The sequence below is a fragment of the Ranitomeya imitator genome, chromosome 6, assembly GCF_032444005.1.
Source record: "Ranitomeya imitator isolate aRanImi1 chromosome 6, aRanImi1.pri, whole genome shotgun sequence".
Classification (NCBI taxonomy): domain Eukaryota; kingdom Metazoa; phylum Chordata; class Amphibia; order Anura; family Dendrobatidae; genus Ranitomeya; species Ranitomeya imitator.
This window is the reverse complement of record NC_091287.1, coordinates 124,235,962-124,256,260: the sequence shown is the minus strand read 5'-3', so window position 1 is coordinate 124,256,260 and position 20,299 is coordinate 124,235,962. Positions and strand designations below refer to the sequence as shown.

The 20,299-nt window shown below is 46.5% G+C and overlaps 2 protein-coding genes across 2 annotated transcripts in view; one reads left to right on the top strand and one right to left on the bottom strand.

Annotated features, from left to right (window-relative positions):
* Positions 1–8,349, bottom strand: part of METTL6 (methyltransferase 6, tRNA N3-cytidine) — a 32,415-nt gene extending 24,066 nt beyond the window's left edge. The window contains exon 1 of the mRNA XM_069730053.1: positions 8,213–8,349. The gene's annotated coding sequence lies outside the window, so the exon portion shown is untranslated. The remainder of the gene's footprint in view (positions 1–8,212) is intronic.
* EAF1 (ELL associated factor 1) overlaps positions 8,134–20,299 on the top strand; it is a 30,610-nt gene continuing 18,444 nt past the window's right edge. Inside the window, exons 1-2 of the mRNA XM_069730054.1 lie at positions 8,134–8,373; positions 16,056–16,150. Coding sequence (XP_069586155.1) covers positions 8,268–8,373; positions 16,056–16,150 — 201 coding nt within the window. The 5' untranslated portion in view covers positions 8,134–8,267. The remainder of the gene's footprint in view (positions 8,374–16,055; positions 16,151–20,299) is intronic.

The following is a 20,299-nucleotide window of genomic DNA, read 5'->3' as shown; positions in this document are numbered from 1 at the left end:
TTTGGGCACATGCCGGGGCTCGGAAGTGAAGTAGTGACGTTTTGAAATGCAGACTTTGATGGAATGCTCTGTGGGCGTCACGTTGCGTTTGCAGAGCCCCTGATGTGGCTTAACAGTAGAAACCCCCCACCCCATTTTGGAAACTAGACCCCGAAAGGAACTTATCTAGATGTGTGGTGAGCACTTTGAACCCCCAAGTGCTTCACAGAAGTTTATAATGCAGAGCCGTGAAAATAATAAATACGTTTTCTTTCCTCAAAAATAATTATTTAGCCCAGAATTTTTTAATTTTCACAAGGGTAACAGGAGAAATTTGACCCCAATATTTGTTGTCCAGTTTCTCCTGAGTACGGTGATACCCCATATGTGGGGGTAAACTACTGTTTGGGCACATGCCGGGGCTCGGAAGGGAAGTAGTGACTTTTGAAATGCAGACTTTGATGGAATGGTCTGCGGGCGTCACGTTGCGTTTGCAGAGCCCCTGGTGTGCCTAAACAGTAGAAACCACCCACAAGTGACCCCATTTTAGAAACTAGACCCCCCAAGGAACTTATCTAGATATGTGGTGAGCACTTTGAACCCCCAAGTGCTTCACAGACGTTTACAACGCAGAGCCGTGAAAATAAAAAATCATTTTTCTTTCCTCAAAAATGATGTTTTAGCAAGCATTTTTTTATTTTCACAAGGGTAACAGGAGAAATTGGACCCCAGTAATTGTTGCACAGTTTATCCTGAGTATGCTGGTACCCCATATGTGGGGGTAAACCACTGTTTGGGCACACGTCAGGGCTCGGAATTGAGGGAGCACCATTTGACTTTTTGAATACGAGATTGGCTGGAATCAATGGTGGCGCCATGTTGCGTTTGGAGACCCCTGATGTGCCTAAATAGTGGTAACCCCTCAATTCTACCTCCAACACTAACCCCAACACACCCCTAACCCTAATCCCAACTGTAGCCATAACCCTAATCACAACCCTAACCCCAACACAACCCTAACCACAACCCTAATTCCAACCCTAACCCTAAGGCTATGTGCCCACGTTGCGGATTCGTGTGAGATTTTTCAGCACCATTTTTGAAAAATCCGCGGGTAAAAGGCACTGCGTTTTACCTGCGGATTTTCCGCGGATTTCCAGTGTTTTTTGTGCGGATTTCACCTGCGGATTCCTATTGAGGAACAGGTGTAAAACGCTGCGGAATCCGCACAAAGAATTGAAATGCTGCGGAAAATACAACGCAGCGTTTCCGCGCGGTATTTTCCGCACCATGGGCACAGCGGATTTGGTTTCCATATGTTTACATGGTACTGTAAACCTGATGGAACACTGCTGCGGATCCGCAGCCAAATCCGCACCGTGTGCACATAGCCTAATTCTAAAGGTATGTGCACACGCTGCGGAAAACGCTGCGGATTCGCAGCAGTTTCCCATGAGTTTACAGTTCAATGTAAACCTATGGGAAACAAAAATCGCTGTACACATGCTGCGGAAAAACTGCACGGAAACGCAGCGGTTTACATTCCGCAGCATGTCACTTCTTTGTGCGGATTCCGCAGCGGTTTTACAACTGCTCAAATAGAAAATCGCAGTTGTAAAACCGCAGTGAAATGCGCAGAAAAAACGCGGTAAATCCGCCATAAATCCGCAGCGGTTTAGCACTGCGGATTTATCAAATCCGCAGCGGAAAAATCCGCAGAGGACCAGAATACGTGTGCACATACCGAAACCCTATCCCTAGTCCTAACCCTAGCCCTAGCCCTAACCCTAGCCCTAACCCTACCCCTACCCCTAACCCTACCCCTAGCCCTAACCCTAACCCTACCCCTAACCCTATTCTAACAGTGGGAAAAAAAAAATTCTTTATTTTTTTATTGTCCCTACCTATGGGGGTGACAAAGGGGGGGGGTCATTTATTATTTTTTTTTATTTTGATCACTGAGATATAATCTATCTCAGTGATCAAAATGCACTTTGGAACGAATCTGCCGGCCGGCAGATTCGGCGGGCGCACTGCGCATGCGCCCGCCATTTTGGAAGATGGCGGCGCCCGGGGAGAAGACGGACGGACCCCGGCAAGATCGGGAAGTTTGATGGGGTGAGCACGGGGGGGGGGGGATCGGAGCGCGGGAGGGGTGGAACGGAGCACGGGGGTGGGTGGAACGGAGCACGGGGGGGTGGAACGGAGCACGGGGGGGTGGAACGGAGCACGGGGGGTGGAACGGAGCACGGAGGGGGGTGGATCGGAGTGCAGAGGGGGTGATTGGAGCACGGGGAGGGTGAGTGGAGCACGGGGGGAACGGACAAGAGGACGGGGGGAGCGGAGCACAGGACGGAGGGGAGCCGGAGCAGTGTACCGGACAGATCGGGGGGCTGGGGGGGCGATCGGTGGGGTGGGGCACATTAGTGTTTCCAGCCATGGCCGATGATATTGCAGCATCGGCCATGGCTGGATTGTAATATTTCACCAGTTATAATAGGTGAAATATTACAAATCGCTCTGATTGGCAGTTTCACTTTCAACAGCCAATCAGAGCGATCGTAGCCACGGGGGGGTGAAGCCACCCCCCCTGGGCTAAACTACCACTCCCCCTGTCCCTGCAGATCGGGTGAAATGGGAGTTAACCCTTTCACCCGATCTGCAGGGACGCGATCTTTCCATGACGCCACATAGGCGTCATGGTTCGGATTGGCACCGACTTTCATGACGCCTACGTGGCGTCAAAGGTCGGGAAGGGATTAAACTGAAGACTCCAGTTCTGCAATGTAACAGTGCTACCCACTGAGCAGGGTTACCAACCATTCAGAAATTCCAGGACAATACATAAAAATAACTTTTTTGCCGTCTATAAAAAAAATGAAGGTGTCCCTCTTTTTTTTTTAAGCTCAAGAGGCTTTAACGGATTAATTAGCCTGAAATTGACATGAATGAAACTCATGTTTTATATCAGAATTATGGGCTGTAGAAATGGATCACTTATAGTCATAATGATTTATTATGGTTTTCCAAGGTGTCAGTAAAACATATTTATATTTCATGAGTGGTTGGATCATGGTGTTCTGTGCATTCTGGACCCTGTGCGGTGAGCTGGAAACTTTTTTTCTTTTATTCATAAAAAATATTGTCTGTGATTTTTTTTTTTCATGAGTTGTCCAGAAAAAAATAAAAAGTCAAATTGACAAACCTGCCACTGAGCCAGGTGTCAACTTTTTAACACCGTTAACATCTGCCATGTATGGAACATGCTTCAGAAGTGTATCAACAAAAATGGTACTATTGGTAGCTGTGCTTCTACTATAAAGATCAGGTAGGATGGAGATATTAGAGCAGCACGGTGGCTCAGTGGGTAGCACTCTTTCTTTGCAGTTCTGGGGTCCTGAGTTCAAATCCCACCAAAAAAAACATCTGTAAGGAGCTTGTATGCTCTCCCCATGTTTGTGAGGGCTTCTTCTGGTCTCTCGGGTTTCCCACAGTCCAAAAACATACTGATAGGGAATCTAGATTTTGAGATTAATGATGATGTCTGTAATGTGCTGCAGAATATGATGGCGCTATATAAAAGAGTAAGAAATATTTATCAGTCGACATATGCCCTGAATTACAGCCATGCCTTACACAAATGTGACAGTGAAATGATAATATTGCACTGTGGCCCCCATATTTAGGGGCCTTATATCGGCCAACGGGTCTGCCACTATTAGCTGTACGCAGGGGCGTTGCTAGGGTCAGAAAAGATTGGGGGCCCAAGACAAAGAGTTGCCCAGTGATAATTCTCTGAGTACAGATAATTTAGTATATATCACGTGCAGTCCTATGTAACACCACAGATAGACATAGCGTTTCAGAGTAAGACTATGTTCACATGCAGCATTTTTTTCAGTAACCAAAACCTTTTCTATTAGCAGTAAAAATGTTGCGTTCAAAACACCTGTTTTTCAGCTTGTTTTGTGGTTTTCTTCACACTTTTTTCAGCTTTTTTTTGGAGTGAGGATGTTTGTTTTGCCTACAGTATGTTTAAGGCCACGTTCACACGTTGAGTGTTTGGTCAGTATTTCAAATCAGCATATGTTAGCCAAAACCAGGAGGGTGAGAAATACAGAAGTGGTGACGTGTTTCTCAGGCTATGTGAACACTGTTGTGAATTCTGTGGCAGAGCTCCCTCCTGTGGTCACAAGTGGTACTTCGGCTGATTCTCTCTGTGAGCTTCTGTTGGTGGAGGGAAGTGGTACTGCGGCTTCTGAGTTTCCTCCCTCAGGTGATCTGGTGAGGTCGTTAGGTGCTTCTCTACTTAACTCCACCTAATGCTTTGATCCTGGCTTCCTGTCAATGTTCCAGTGTTGGACTTGCTTTTCCCTGGATCATTCCTGTGGCCTGCTGCTCTGCATAGCTAAGTTCTTCTTTGCTATTTGTTTGCTATTTTTTCTGTCCAGCTTGTCTAATTTGTTGCTGGAAGCTCTGGGACGCAAAGGGTGTACCTCCGTGCCGTTAGTTCGGTACGGAGGGTCTTTTTGCCCCCTTTGCGTGGTTTTCTTTAGGGTTTTGTGTAGACCGCAAAGTTACCTTTTCTATCCTCGATCTGTTAAGAAAGTCGGGCCTCACTTTGCTGAATCTATTTCATCTCTACGTTTGTCTTTTCATCTTAACTCACAGTCATTATATGTGGGGGGCTGCCTTTTCCTTTGGGGTATTTCTCTGAGGCAAGGTAGGCTTATTTTCTATCTTCAGGCTAGTTAGTTTCTCAGGCTGTGCCGAGTTGCATAGGCAGAGTTAGGCGCAATCCACGGCTGCCTCTAGTGTTGTTTGGAGAGGATTAGGGATTGCGGTCTGCAGAGTTCCCACGTCTCAGAGCTCGTTCTATGATTTTGGGTTATTGTCAGATCACTGCATGTGCTCTGACCGCTATGTCCATTGTAGTACTGAATTGCCTTTCATAACAGAACACGTTGCGGATTTTGCTGCGGATCGGCAGCAGTTTTCCATGCGGTGTACAGTACCATGTAAATGTATGGAAAACAAAATCCGCAGTACACATGCTGCGGAAAATACCGCGTTGTATTTTCTGCAGCATGTCAATTCTTTGTGCGGATTCCGCAGCGTTTTACACCTGCTCCATAATAGAAATCCGCAGGTGAAAAAATGCTTTTGAAAACCGCACAAAAACTGCGGTAATTCCACAATAAATCTGCGGTAAATCAGCAGGTAAAACGCAGGGCGTTTTACCTGCAGATTTTTAGGAATCTGCGTGGAAAAATCCACAGCAGATTCCGCAACGTGTGCACATAGCCTCATTGTTCCACTGCTGTTTCTGCATTACAAATACTGACCTAATAGTTTAATTCACCAAAACCACTTAAAAAATTGCAGTGAAAAATGTTGTTGCAATATCTGCAGCTTTTATATTCTTTCATTGCTTTCTACAGGTGAAAACACACTGAAAGAAGTGACACGCTACAGATTTAAAAAGTGCTACAGTTCTGAAATCCTGTCAGAAAAAAACAAGCGCCTGCAGGAGATTTCGGAAATGTTATGCTGGCACTTTGAAAAGCATCTTTTGGCCATGTTCATATGCAGAATTTTTGCAGCTTTTTCTTCTGCAAATAAGAAGTTTACAGCATTTTACATCACAAGCAAAAACTGAGATTTTCAGAAATCTCCTGCACACCCTTTTATTTTCCTGACTTAATTTCACAACTGCAGCGTTTTTTAAATCCGCAGTGTGTCACTTCTTTAACCATTTTTTTTTCACCCGTAGAAAGCAATAAAAAAGTTTAAAAAATGCTGCAAATGTTGCAACGTTGTTTTTCCGCTGCGTTTTTGGTGAATAACACTAACTTTATTAAACATGTACTGTAGACAAAATGCATACTGTAAAAAACAAACAGCAAAAGCTCTAAAGGTGTGTGCACACAGTCAGTAAACGCTACAGGTCGGCTGCTGTGTACTTGTGCCGCGTCCAACCCGCAGCGGCCAGATGTTACAATATAGTGGAGGGGATTTCAAGAAATTCCATCTCTACTATGCGTGCACTATCACCTGCACCTCACCCGCAGAGACAGACATGTGGCGCGTCTCTCCAGGCTGCAGCATGTCAATTTATATGGCGTAGACGCGAGTCTCCGCAAGAGAAATCTCACCCCTGCAATGTATAGGACGCCGCGATTCCGCACAGATCAATGAACACATGTGGAATCACCTGTGTTCAAAAGATGGCAGCACTTTGGACACCGCACATGTCCGCTGCATCCAAAGGGCTGCCATTTTCGGATCCTCGGCACATACCCTAAAAAATGGGTGTTTTGAAAGCAGTGTTTTTACTGCCAAGAGAGTAGGCTTTGGCTGCAAAAAAAAAAAATTTACCAAAAACGCTGATTCCTATGCACACCTGTACTATATGTGTATAGTTTACCCTTATTGTTTCACGTGGGAATTCATTTATTTCTATATAATAAATACCCTGATTCAGCAGACAATATTCCTGTCTTGTGTCATCCAGACAGTAGTGACAGCAGGTCGCCCTGTCAGATTACAAGAAGTGATTTAGTGACTGTGGTCAGAGCCCATGCTGATCCCTGCTGTATGTGACTGTGAAACCTGATCCTACAGCAGAGCTCCAGACCACATGAGTAAATCACTGCACTGAGGGGGTCTCAAGGGGGGTTTGGGAGCGACATTCCAAAACAACAGAGCAATGCACAGCATTATTCACTGCTGTACACCCTCTGGGCACTTCATACAGGGGCTGCAGAGGCAGGGGGCCCCCTTTCTAGGTGGGGGCCCCAGGCGTCTGCCTGTGCCAAACACTGGCCCTGCTAGAAGTTTCAGCATAGTGACAGGAAATCAAGAACTCCCATGTCCACTATGCGTGCAAAGATGCCCGCAGCTTCCCTGCGGAGACAGGCATGTGGCGCGTCTTTCCAGAACGCAGCATGTCTATTTATCTTGCGGAGATGCAAGCCTCCGCAAGATAATGTCACCCATACAATGTATTGGACGCGGTGAATCCGCACGGTTCAGTAAACAGATGCGCATTCTCCTGCGTTTAATAGCCAGCAGCGCTTTGGACCTAGCGGACATGTGCAGCAGCCACAGCGCTGCCAATTACTGTGTGCACCTACCCTTACAGGCTTCTGTGGGCCCAGATTTGCCCACCCCTTATCTGGAAGCTCCCCCCTTTAGGCCAGTCTCACACGTCCAGATAATTCCGGTACCGGAGAAAACAGTACCGGAGTTATCCGTGTCCGTGTGCTCACGTAGGCCATCCGTGTGGGATCCGTGTGATGTCTGTGAGTACGTTTTTAGGGTCCGTGTGCTGTACGTGTGTCCGTGTCTTGCAACAATTTTTACAATTTTAACCCTGACAGGAAAAACGCACATGGATGGCACACGGACAGCATCCGTGTGCGGTACGTGTTTACACGGACCCATTGACTTTAATGGGTCCATGTGATCCGTGCGCTCCCACGAACACTGACATGTCTTCGTGTTTTGCAAACGGACACACGGTTCGTGAAAACACGTTGACATGTGCAGAGCCACATTGATTTTAATGTGTCTACGTGAGTCAGTGTCTCCGGTACGTGAGGAAACTGTCACCTCACGTACCGGAGCCACTGACGTGTGAAACCGGTCTTATTCTGGATGTTCTGGGAGAGTTGACGAATATGAAGAACAAGCAATGCTATCTCAGCATAAAAACCTGTTACTAGTAATAGTCCCCTATGGGTTTGATTCACTATTTTGCCCTGAACAATGGCCCACGCTTTTGAATGGATAAAGATTTGCCATTTTTAAAAATCTCTGCTGTGAGTGGATGAGAAATGTCACTTTCCATGCTCAGATGTAGCCATGCGCACTGGGGGCAGGGAATCAAGTAGTAATCGTCATGCGCTTATTTCATGTGTGAACATGCCCCGACAGGTGAGATACGTAAATGGTAATAGAGCCAAAACTGTCTTGGACTCTACGTGTATAGTGACCATGAAAGTGACATCTTGGGGGCTAGGACCAGACACGCTGCGGAACCACAGAGAACAACGTCAGGCTTCTCCGGAATACTATGACTGCTGCACACACTGACGCTCTGTACTGTAGCACGCTCTCTATGATGTGCTGCAGCGCGTCACTATCTACGTTGTACGCCCAGGTAGGGAATCCTGGTCTCATGTCATTACTGCGCCTGCGCAGCCAGAGCGATAGAGGAAGACGCACTTACCGATTTGTTTATGTGATCACCGACATAACCTGTGCAAATCACCAGCGCTGAAGAGATGAACGGGACGCCGCCCCCACCGCCTCTGGACCGGGAGGAACACGGGCTGAGATTAGGGGAGAGCTTCGAGAAGAGGCCGCGCTCCTCCTTCCACACTGTGCGCTGTGAGTACCGGCCAGTGACGTCACGTAGTTTCTGCCAATCACGCGCTGACTTTTCAGATGACGTCATCCACGGTTGTTGACTGCTGTCGTGTTGCTGACGTCATTCTCATCGATCTGTTGTATTGTTTGGCACGGATGGCAGTATTATTATTATTATTATTATTATTATTATTATTATTATTATTATTATATTTCCCTGCGCCCCGTGTAGTGGTAGAGATTGCAGTGTCTGCTGGGAGTTGTGCTCCATTACTATAGTGTACCGTCGCCAGCTGTAACCCGAGCGCTCACTGCTGACACTGCTCACACTGACGGGAGAGGCTCTGGGCCCAGCGCTGGCAAGTTCTGCACATCCCTGATTGACAATCTGTCAGAAAATGGTTTCCCTTCAAGGGAATCTGTCCCCAGGTTCTTGCTTCCCCATATGTGCGCAGCATAATGTGGAGATAGACCCTGATTCCAGCCATGTGTCACTTACTTTGCTGCAGTTCGCTAAACACAGAGCTCTGTATAACTCCGCCCACACCACTGATTGGCAGCTACACTGTGCATAGGCAGAAAGCTGCTGATCAGTGGTGGGGCTATACAGAGCACATGCAGGGCTGGCGTCAGCCCACGGGCAAGTGCTGGGTACACCCCACGCCTGCTCCAGGCCACGGTACTCGCGATACTTACCTCTCCCCGTTCCTCCGCTGCAGCGTCTTCTGACTGTGACGTTTCAGGTCAGACGGTGCGATGACGTCACATCTATGCACCATCTGCCTGAACAGTCACAGGGCAGAGAACCGGAAGACGGTGACCCTGAGGAGTCCAGAGCGGAGCCACCGCCAGCGAGGAGAGATGAATATTTCATTTTTTGTTTATGTTTGGAGCATCTTTTGGCGCCAATTACATATGGAGCACTATATGGGGACAATTCTATTTGGAGCAATATATGTGGCTCATTATTCTGTATGGAGCAATATATGGGGCTCATTATTCTGTATGGAGCATTATATGGGGTCCATTATTCTGTGTGGAGCAATATATGTGGCTCATTATTCTGTATGGAGCAATATATGTGGCTCATTATTCTGTGTGGAGCAATATATGTGGCTCATTATTCTGTATGGAGCAATATATGTGGCTCATTATTCTGTATGGAGCAATATATGGGGCTCATTATTCTGTATGGAGCAATATATGGGGCTCATTATTCTGTATGGAGCAATATATGGGGTCCATTATTCTGTATGGAGCAATATATGGGGCTCATTATTCTGTGTGGAGCATTATATGGGGCTCATTATTCTGTGTGGAGCAATATATGGGGCTCATTATTCTGTATGGAGCAATATATGGGGTCCATTATTCTGTGTGGAGCAATATATGGGGCTCATTATTCCTTGTGGAGCAATATATGTGGCTCATTATTCTGTATGGAGCAATATATGGGGTCCATTATTCTGTATGGAGCAATATATGTGGCTCATTATTCTGTATGGAGCATTATATGGGGTCCATTATTCTGTGTGGAGCAATATATGTGGCTCATTATTCTGTATGGAGCAATATATGTGGCTCATTATTCTGTATGGAGCAATATATGGGGCTCATTATTCTGTATGGAGCAATATATGGGGCTCATTATTCGGTGTGGAGCAATATATGGGCTCATTATTCTGTATGGAGCAATATATGGGGCTCATTATTCCTTGTGGAGCAATATATGTGGCTCATTATTCTGTATGGAGCAATATATGGGGCTCATTATTCTGTATGGAGCAATATATGGGCTCATTATTCTGTATGGAGCAATATATGGGGCTCATTATACTGTATGGAGCAATATATGGGCTCATTATTCTGTATGGAGCAATATATGTGGCTCATTATACTGTATGGAGCAATATATGGGGCTCATTATTCTGTATGGAGCAATATATGTGGCTCATTATACTGTATGGAGCAATATATGGGCTCATTATTCTGTATGGAGCAATATATGGGGCTCATTATTCCTTGTGGAGCAATATATGTGGCTCATTATTCTGTATGGAGCAATATATGGGGCTCATTATTCTGTATGGAGCAATATATGGGCTCATTATTCTGTATGGAGCAATATATGGGGCTCATTATACTGTATGGAGCAATATATGGGCTCATTATTCTGTATGGAGCAATATATGTGGCTCATTATACTGTATGGAGCAATATATGGGGCTCATTATTCTGTATGGAGCAATATATGGGGCTCATTATACTGTATGGAGCAATATATGGGCTCATTATTCTGTATGGAGCAATATATGGGGCTCATTATACTGTATGGAGCAATATATGGGTCTCTTTATTCTGTAATGGAGCATTATATGGGGTCCATTATTCTGTGTGGAGCAATATATGTGGCTCATTATTCTGTATGGAGCATTATATGTGGCTCATTATTCTGTATGTAGCATTATATGGGATTTGTTATTCTGTACGGAGCATTATATGGGATACGTTATTCTGTATAGCGCAATATATGTGGCTCATTATTCTGTATGGAGCATTATATTGGGCTCATTATTCTGTATGGAGCAGTATATGGTGTCCATTATTCTGTGTGGAGCAATATATGTGGCTCATTATTCTGTATTGAGCATTATATGGGGCTCATTATTCGGTGTGGAGCAATATATGGGGCTCATTATTCTGTATTGAGCATTATGTGGTGCCCATAATACTGTATGGTAGAATGTACAATAGATATCACTCGTGTAATGTAAGACGTAAGTGATATCTTTGGTGTTGTGTTATACCTAAATTTCTCTGCCGTATCCGTGCATCATGAATCGTGGTATGTTTTAAAGGGGCCCACTGAGACTCTTTAGCCTGGGGCCCACGAAAACCTGGAGCCAGCCCTGACTACATGGCAGCAGGTTTACTAGTCCTCTAGTTTTAATCTCCTGCTGATAAAACAGTGATTTTATCATAACTACTGCAGGCAGCCCAGTAACTGGAATCATTGTCTCTGCTCTCTTATTAGGTGGCAAAAATCTGGTGACCGATTCCCTTTAAAGCGAACCTGTCAGCAGGATTGTGCTCAGTAAACTACACAGTGTCAGTTTGGTGCCGTTATACTGATTGAAATGATATTTTGGTTGATGAAATCCGTCTTTTGCTTTTGTTTAATCTGTATTTGTAGTTTTCGGTTATTGAGATTCTCATGCTCCGGGGCGGCCTGTGGGGGTCTTCATGTGGTGCTCTGCTTACATATTCATCTGTATGGCTTATGACAGGTCACTGATCCCTCACTGACCTGCCCCCTATTTTAAATACTGCGTTGTGCAGTTCATATTGTGGTCTTTCCCCCCAAAAAATGAACTACAGCAAAATGGCGGCGGTGATTGCATAGTAACATCTTTCGCTTCCATTTCTTTTTGCTCTAACAAAATGGTGGCTGCGCAATAGCATCTATCAGCAAGCGATGCTCTCAATCTGCACAAGCCCAGCCCACTTCAGACAGCAGAACGTTCTCCACGGTGTCTCCAGACCGTCACGTCTGTCACATGTGCTCAGTGTGAACCTGCTCTCACCCGTGAAGAGCACAGGGCGCCATTGTCCAATCTGTCAATCTTGGTGTTCTCCGGCAAATGCCAATCGACCTCGACTTTGTTCGGCTGTCGGAACAATACCCACTTGTGAACATTGGGCCTTCATACCACCCTCATGGAGTCTGTTTCTGACAGTTTGAGCAGACACATGAATGTTAGTGGCTTGCTCTAGGTCATTTTGCAGGGCTCTGACTCTGCTCCTCTTGTTCCTCCTTGCACAAAGGAGGAGGTAGTGGTGCTGCTGCTGGGTTGTTACCCTCCTACGGCCCCCTCCACATCTCCTGGTGTACTGGCCTGTTTCCTGGTATCTGCTCTATACCTAGACACTGCTGACAGACACAGCTACCCTTCTTGCCACAGCCCGCACTACCTGAGCAACTTCTGTGGGTTGTAGACACCGCCTCATGCTATTGTACTGTACCTCTAGGGGTGAGAGCAATGACAAAATGCAAACGTGACCAAAGCAACAGCCAAAAAGGATGAGAACAGAGAAATGGTCTGTGGACACCCCCTGCAGAACTACTCCTTTATAGAGGTTCTCTTGCCGATCATTTTTACCTCTTGTCTGTCCATTTGCACAACAGCAGGAGAAATTCATTCACAATCTGTGTTGCTTCATAACTGGACAGGTTGATTTCACAGAAGTGTGATTGACCTGGAGCTACAATGTGACATGGTGTTGTTTGTGTTCCCTTTATTTTTTTAGCAGAGTATGTGTGAGTGTGTGTGCATGTATGTGTATATATATGTGTATAATATATACTGCTCAAAAAATTTAAGGGAACACTTAAACAACAGAATATAACTCCAAGTAAACCAAACTTCTGTGAAATCAAACTGTCCACTTAGGAAGCAACACTGTTTGACAATCAATTTCACATGCTGTTGGGCATATAGAATAGACAACAGATGGAAATTATTGGCAATTATCAAGACACACTCAATAAAGGAGTGGTTCTGCAGGTGGGGACCACAGACCACATCTCAGTACCAATGCTTTCTGGCTGATGTTTTGGTCACTTTTGAATGTTGGTTGTGCTTTCACACTCGTGGTAGCATGAGACGGACTCTACAACCCACACAAGTAGCTCAGGTAGCGCAGCTCATCCAGGATGGCACATCAATGCGAGCTGTGGCAAGAAGGATTGCTGTGTCTGTCAGCGTAGTGTCCACAGGCTGGAGGCGCTACCAGGAGAGGTGGAGGGGACCGTAGGAGGGCAACAACCCAGCAGCAGGACCACTACCTCAGCCTTTGTGCAAGGAGGAGCAGTAGGAGCACTGCCAGAACCCTGCAAAATGACCTCCAGCAGGCCACAAATGCGAATGTATCTGCACAAACAGTTAGAAACCGACTCCATGAGGATGGTCTGAGTGCCCGACCTCCACAGATGGGGGTTGTGCTCACAGCCCAACACCGTGCAGGACGATTGGCATTTGCCACAGAACACCAGGATTGGCAAACTCGCCACTGGCGCCCTGTGCTCTTCACAGCTGAAAGCAGGTTCACACTGAGCACATGTGACAGACGTGACAGAGTCTGGAGATGCCGTGGAGAGCGATCTGCTGCCTGCAACATCCTTCAGCATGACCGGTTTGGCAGTGGGTCAGTAATGGTGTGGGGTGGCATTTCTTTGGAGAGCCGCACAGGTCTCCATGTGCTCGCCAGAGGTAGCCTGACTGCCATTAGGTACCGAGATGAGATCCTCAGACCCCATGTGAGACCATATGCTGGTGCGGTTGGCCCTGGGTTCCTCCTAATGCAGGACAATGCCAGACCTCATGTGGCTGGAGTGTGTCAGCAGTTCTTGCAAGATGAAGGCATTGAAGCTGTGGACTGGCCCACCCGTTCCCCAGACATGAATCCGATTGAGCACATCTGGGACATCATGTCTCAATCCATCCACCAACATCACATTGCACCACAGACTGTCCAGGAGTTGGCGGATGCTTTAGTCGAGGTCTGGGAGGAGATCCCTCAGGAGACCATCCGCCGCCTGATCAGGAGCATGCCCAGGCATTGTAGGGAAATCATACAGGCACGTGGAGGTCACACACACTGCTGAGCATCATTTCCTTGTCTTGAGGCATTTCCACTGAAGTTGAACCAACCTGTAATTTGATTTTCCACTTTGATTTTGAGCATCATTCCAACTCCATAAAGGCACAGATGATTGGCCTCGGGGAGACCAAAACATCCAACACCGCGGAGACACCATCACGTGTTTCTCAACGCAGTGATTCCAGAACACTGCCCCCATCCCTTATGGGAAATATGCAGATGCATGTAAAGAAGCTGCGGAGACACCATCACGTGTTTCTCGACGCAAGCAGTGAATAGCCAGGCCTTTCCCCGGGAAGGAACAACCACGGGAAGGGCAGCATCCTATGAAGGAAAGCCACCTATGCCAAGCATGGTATCCATCCACAGACAGCTGTTTCGGGGTGTTTGCCCCTCATCAGTGTGGAGTAGGAATCTGGCTATTAGGAGCAGTGCCTAGTAAAAAGGCTATAAAGGCACAGATGATTGGCCTCGGGGAGACCAAAACATCCAATACCGCGGAGACACCATCACGTGTTTCTCAACGCAGTGATTCCAGAACACTGCCCCCATCCCTTATGGGAAATATGCAGATGCATGTAAAGAAGCTGCGGAGACACCATCACGTGTTTCTCGACGCAAGCAGTGAATAGCCAGGCCTTTCCCCGGGAAGGAACAACCACGGGAAGGGCAGCATCCTATGAAGGAAAGCCACCTATGCCAAGCATGGTATCCATCCACAGACAGCTGTTTCGGGGTGTTTGCCCCTCATCAGTGTGGAGTAGGAATCTGGCTATTAGAAGCAGTGCCTAGTAAAAAGGCTATAAAGGCACAGATGATTGGCCTCGGGGAGACCAAAACATCCAACACCGCGGAGACACCATCACGTGTTTCTCAACGCAGTGATTCCAGAACACTGCCCCCATCCCTTATGGGAAATATGCAGAGTCATGTAAAGAAGCTGCGGAGACACCATCACGTGTTTCTCGATGCAAGCAGTGAATAGCCAGGCCTTTCCCCGGGAAGGAACAACCACGGGAAGGGCAGCATCCTATGAAGGAAAGCCACCTATGCCAAGCATGGTATCCATCCACAGACAGCTGTTTCGGGGTGTTTGCCCCTCATCAGTGTGGAGCAGTGCCTAGTAAAAAGGCTATAAAGGCACAGATGATTGGCCTCGGGGAGACCAAAACATCCAACACCGTGTTCTGGAATCACTGCGTTGAGAAACACGTGATGGTGTCTCCGCGGTGTTGGATGTTTTGGTCTCCCCGAGGCCAATCATCTGTGCCTTTATAGCCTTTTTACTAGGCACTGCTCCTAATAGCCAGATTCCTACTCCACACTGATGAGGGGCAAACACCCCGAAACAGCTGTCTGTGGATGGATACCATGCTTGGCATAGGTGGCTTTCCTTCATAGGATGCTGCCCTTCCCGTGGTTGTTCCTTCCCGGGGAAAGGCCTGGCTATTCACTGCTTGCGTCGAGAAACACGTGATGGTGTCTCCGCAGCTTCTTTACATGCATCATTCCAACTCCAGACCTCCGTGGGATATTAGTTGTGATTTATGTTGATAATTTTTATATTTTGTTGTTCTTAACACATTCCACTATGTAATGAATAAAGATTTACAACTGGAATATTTCAGTCAGTGATATCTAGGATGTGGGATTTTAGTGTTCTCTTTATTTTTTGAGCAGTGTATATATAATGTACAGTATACACTATTGTGCAAAGCTTCTCCTACCCATTAAAATGTTAAAAACAGACAGCACACAGATTGCACAGCGATGGCATCTGTGTTCTCTTCGTGATTTTCACGACCCATAGACTTATATGGATGATTTGAATCTGTGACTCGAATCAAAAACTGACATGTCTGCATGAATCTTTTGGCAGCCATTGTAAAAAAAAAAAACAAAACTTGGAGATGTGATCAGCTCCATCGACTACAATGTGTATGTGTTCTATCTGTGATAAAAGACGAAGTGAAAAAAGGATAATGAGGCCTGCGCTGTGGGAGAAATTACAACTGTCATGAATGATCTTCTTTTTGTTGTAGATGATTTTAAGCCAGCGTCCATAGACACATCTTGTGAAGGAGAACTTCAGGTTGGAAAGAAAGATGAAGTTACAATTACTCTGCCGCACATCCCAGTAAGTGAAATGCTTCAGTGTGGACGTTTGTTTTGTGCCGCCCGGTGCTCATGGGTATATGTCGTATCATATGTGCAGTCAGACCAGATTTCAGCTAATGTAAGGACACCCCCCATTGTAATTACTCAGCGTCACTAATCCTAAGGGAGTTCTTCAGACTCCCTTACGAATAGCAGCTCCATGTGTTAGTTCAGGTTATTCCTTAGTAGCTGAAGGTGTGATTTACTGATTACACCACTGGACCCCCTCTCTGTATGTAGATCTGTGCTGGATGATGTATTTCTGGGTAAGTATTTCACTTTTTATATCGTAGTTGTGGACTGGATAACTAGAGGCTAAGGCTTCTTTCACACTTCAGTTGTTTGGCGTCAGTCTGCTCCGACATAGTGACGGATCGACGGATCCGTCACAATTATTGAGAAAACGGTTCTAATGGATCCGTTTTTTTGACAGATCCGTTACTTGGGGGTTGTCTGGGAAAAGTATCTACTTTTTGGAGCATGCGCAATTGAAAAAGCGGATTGGGGCGACGGATCCACCAAATGACGGTCGCGACGGATCCGTCGCCCATAGGCGACCATTCTATGGAGTGGCGGATCCGTCGCGAACCGCCATTTCGGCGCAGACAAAAAACGTTATAATGTCCGTCAATGTCTAGATGACGTCCGCCAAATCTCGACGGATCCGTCACATGGCGGATGGAACGGACGACCATCCGTCACAGTCCGTCGCTAATGTATGTCTATGGGAAAATAGCGGATCCGGCAAAAAAAAAAATGGCGGATCCGCTATTTGAGGTAAATGGCGGTTTCAGACTGACGCCAAAAGACTGAAGTGTGAAAGAGGCCTAAGGAGAGAGTAAGTATTCCCTGTCTCTGTTTCTTGAGACCAAGGGTAGCTCCTCTTCATTAGTTCATTAGAATTCTTTAAGCACTCTAGGTGTTGGAACTCCCTTCAACCTCAGTTTTCAGTACCATAATTTTCAGACTATAAGAAGCATCGGACCATAAGACGCAACCTTAGAGGAGGAAATTAGGAAAAAAAAATCACGCAAAACGCAAAAAATGTGGTCAATTCTGTACTTAAAGGGACTCTGTCACCTCAATTTGGCGCCCGCACACTATGTTCCGGAAGTATTTCGCTGTGTTCCCGGACATAGAATGCGGGCGCATGCGCAGTAATGTTTTCGGCTTTGCCCGCAGTAGGTCAAAGCATACTGCGCGTGCGCCACTGAAGACTGCAGGCGCACGCGCCAACTATGGTGCACGCATACTCTTATGCACTAAACTATTGCGGGAAAAAGGGACGGACGGGATGAAGAAATTATGAGGATACGCCACCCATCTGACCCGTAACAACTCATTTTAATATCCCGCCAAATTTAGGTGACAGAGTCCCTTTAATATCAGGGGGGTATCCTGATAAATATGGCCCCCTCATCCTGATACACAAGGCTCCCTCATCCCTATCCTGGTATGCATGGCCCCCCTCATCCCTACCCTGGTAGTCATGGCCCCCTCGTCCCTATTCTGGTAGGGACTGTCCCCTTCATCCTTGTCCTGGCAGGAATGATCGCCCTCATCCCTATATTAGTATGCAGGGTCCCCATCTCGTCCTAGTGTACATGGCCCTATCCTGGGTCCCCATGTTATAATAGTATGCATGACCCCATCCCTATCCTGGTAAGCATTGCCCCATCCTTATTCTGGTGTGATTGGCCCTCACCCCCATCCTGGTACGCAAAGTCCCATTAGAAAAGATTTTTTTTTTAAAAAACATTAGGGTATGTGCACACATAAGAATTTCTTGCAGAAAATTCCTGAAGAAAACCGGACATTTTCTGCAAGAAATCCGCATGCGTGTTTTTTTTCCGTGTTTTTTACCACGTTTTTTCGCAATTTTTTTCCTGTGTGCGCAGAGAGCAGTGAGTATTCATTGCTCTTCAGTAGCGCACAGTGTCGGCCAGAGCCTTCCTGCAGCTGCCGGCAGGCGGTCACATGTGCTGCTACTTAAGAGAAATTAATATTCATCTCTCTGGGCATGGAGAGAGGTGAATATTCATGTCTCTTGAGTAGTGGCCCACGTGACTGCCGGCAGCTGCAGGAAGCCGGCGGCTGCAGGAAGCCGGCGGCTGCAGGAAGCCGGCGGCTGCAGGAAGCCGGCGGCTGCAGGAAGCCGGTGGCTGACACTGTGGGCACTACTGAAGAGCAATGATTACTCACTGCTCTCTCAGGATAGATAGGGCCAATCATCTATACCGTACATATAAAAACGAGTGTATATGTGTGTGCATCGATAATGATTTCATAATGGTTGCCATGGCGATGATGATATCATAAAGGTTGCCATCGCGAAGATGATGTCATAGTTGTTGCCATGGCGACAATGATGTCATAATAGGTTGCAATGGTTACAGTGATCTCATAATGGTTGCCATGGTGATGATGATGTCATAATAGGTTGCTATGGCGACGATGATGTCAGAATGGTTGCCATGGCGAAGATGATGTCATAATGGGTATATGGGCACGGGACTATGGGATGGAGGATGTGTATGATGGGTATATGGGCACGGGACTATGGGATGGAGGATGTGTACGATGGGTATATGGGCATGGGACTATGGGATGGAGGATATGTATGATGGGTATATGGGCACGGGACTATGGGATGGAGGATAATCATTATAATTTGTTATAACCACAGTTAGTTACTATGCCCAGCCCAGGCAACGCCGGGCTCTTCAGCTAGTACTACAATAAGGATGGGGCCAAGCATACCAGGATGCTAAAGAGAAATGAATATTCATTGCCCTCCACACCCTTGGGCGTGGAATGCAGTGAATATTCATTTCTCTTTAGCAGCAGGCACATGAGTTAATCGCAGCAGCCATCTCCTGCGTCTCTGACCCGCTGCTCCGCCGATGCCAGAGCTGGTACATCCGGACTATGAGACGCACCCCCATTTTCCTCTACATTTTTGGAGGAAAAAAGTGCGTCTTATAGTCCGAATATTACGGTATGTATTGCAGAGGTCATTGTCCAATAACTTTTAAGTAGTGATGAGCACACGTGCTCCGATAAGGTGTTAGGCAATCCTTGCATGTGTTGCAGTTGTCGAACAGCCATGAGGCATCCAGTCGTGAGGACTCAAACATGTTTTTGGGGCACACCAAAGTCACTTGGTTAGCACCTGAGCATGCTTTGATAACACCTTATCCCAGCATGTTTGCTCATCACTACTTTTAAGCACTGTAGGTGCTGGAACTCTTTTCAACCTCACTGCATGTATTGCAGATGTCATTGTCCAATAGCTTGCCTTCCCTGAACTTAACTCTCACCATCCCGTATAGAGTGTGATAGATGGGAGTGGAGGAGCAGAAACCACCTGCAATCTGTCCTGTTGTCTTTGCTGCTAGAGACAGATGATGGCTCACACTTGACAAATGGGAGCTGTTCAGTTCTTGTGGTAAAGAAAGTACTTTGTAGTTCTGGCCATCAGATGAACATACGTTTATTGATCTAGAAAATCCAAGATTCCAAGGCACCACAGAAAATGGGGATAAAACATAACCTGGAGGGATAGCGCTACACAGGCAAGGACACTGAAGCGCGTTTCGCTCCTGGGGGTGAAGCGATTGTGAAACGCGTGTCAGGGTCCTTGCTTGTGTAGCGCCATCCCTCCAGGTTATGTTTTATCCCCATTTTCTCTGGTGCGTAAGAATCTTGGATTCTATATGACTTTGGACCTTGTAGGTGGTCTTAGCAAGTTGTTACGGAGCCACCAGTGGTGCATGAGAAGGACTCTTAGACTAAATACATTTATTGTAAAAGAGGGAAAAGTCGAAAATACTGTTATTCTGTCAATGAAGCAAGAACACAAGCGCTGTTATAGAAGTTGTCCTATAAAAAACAGATACGTACATGAAAGATAGGTGGTCTTCTGATCTCTGGGACCTTACCATTTCCAAAATTAGAATTCTCCAGGTCCTTGTGTGGGAAGAGTAAACCCATGTATATTCAGCCACCCGCCAATGAAATAGAGCTCTTAGGCTATGTGCACACCTTGGGGATTTTGATGCGGATCCGCAGCGTTTTTGGATGCGCGGAATTGCAACAAATCCGCAGTGTAGTGCACAAGCAATGTTAG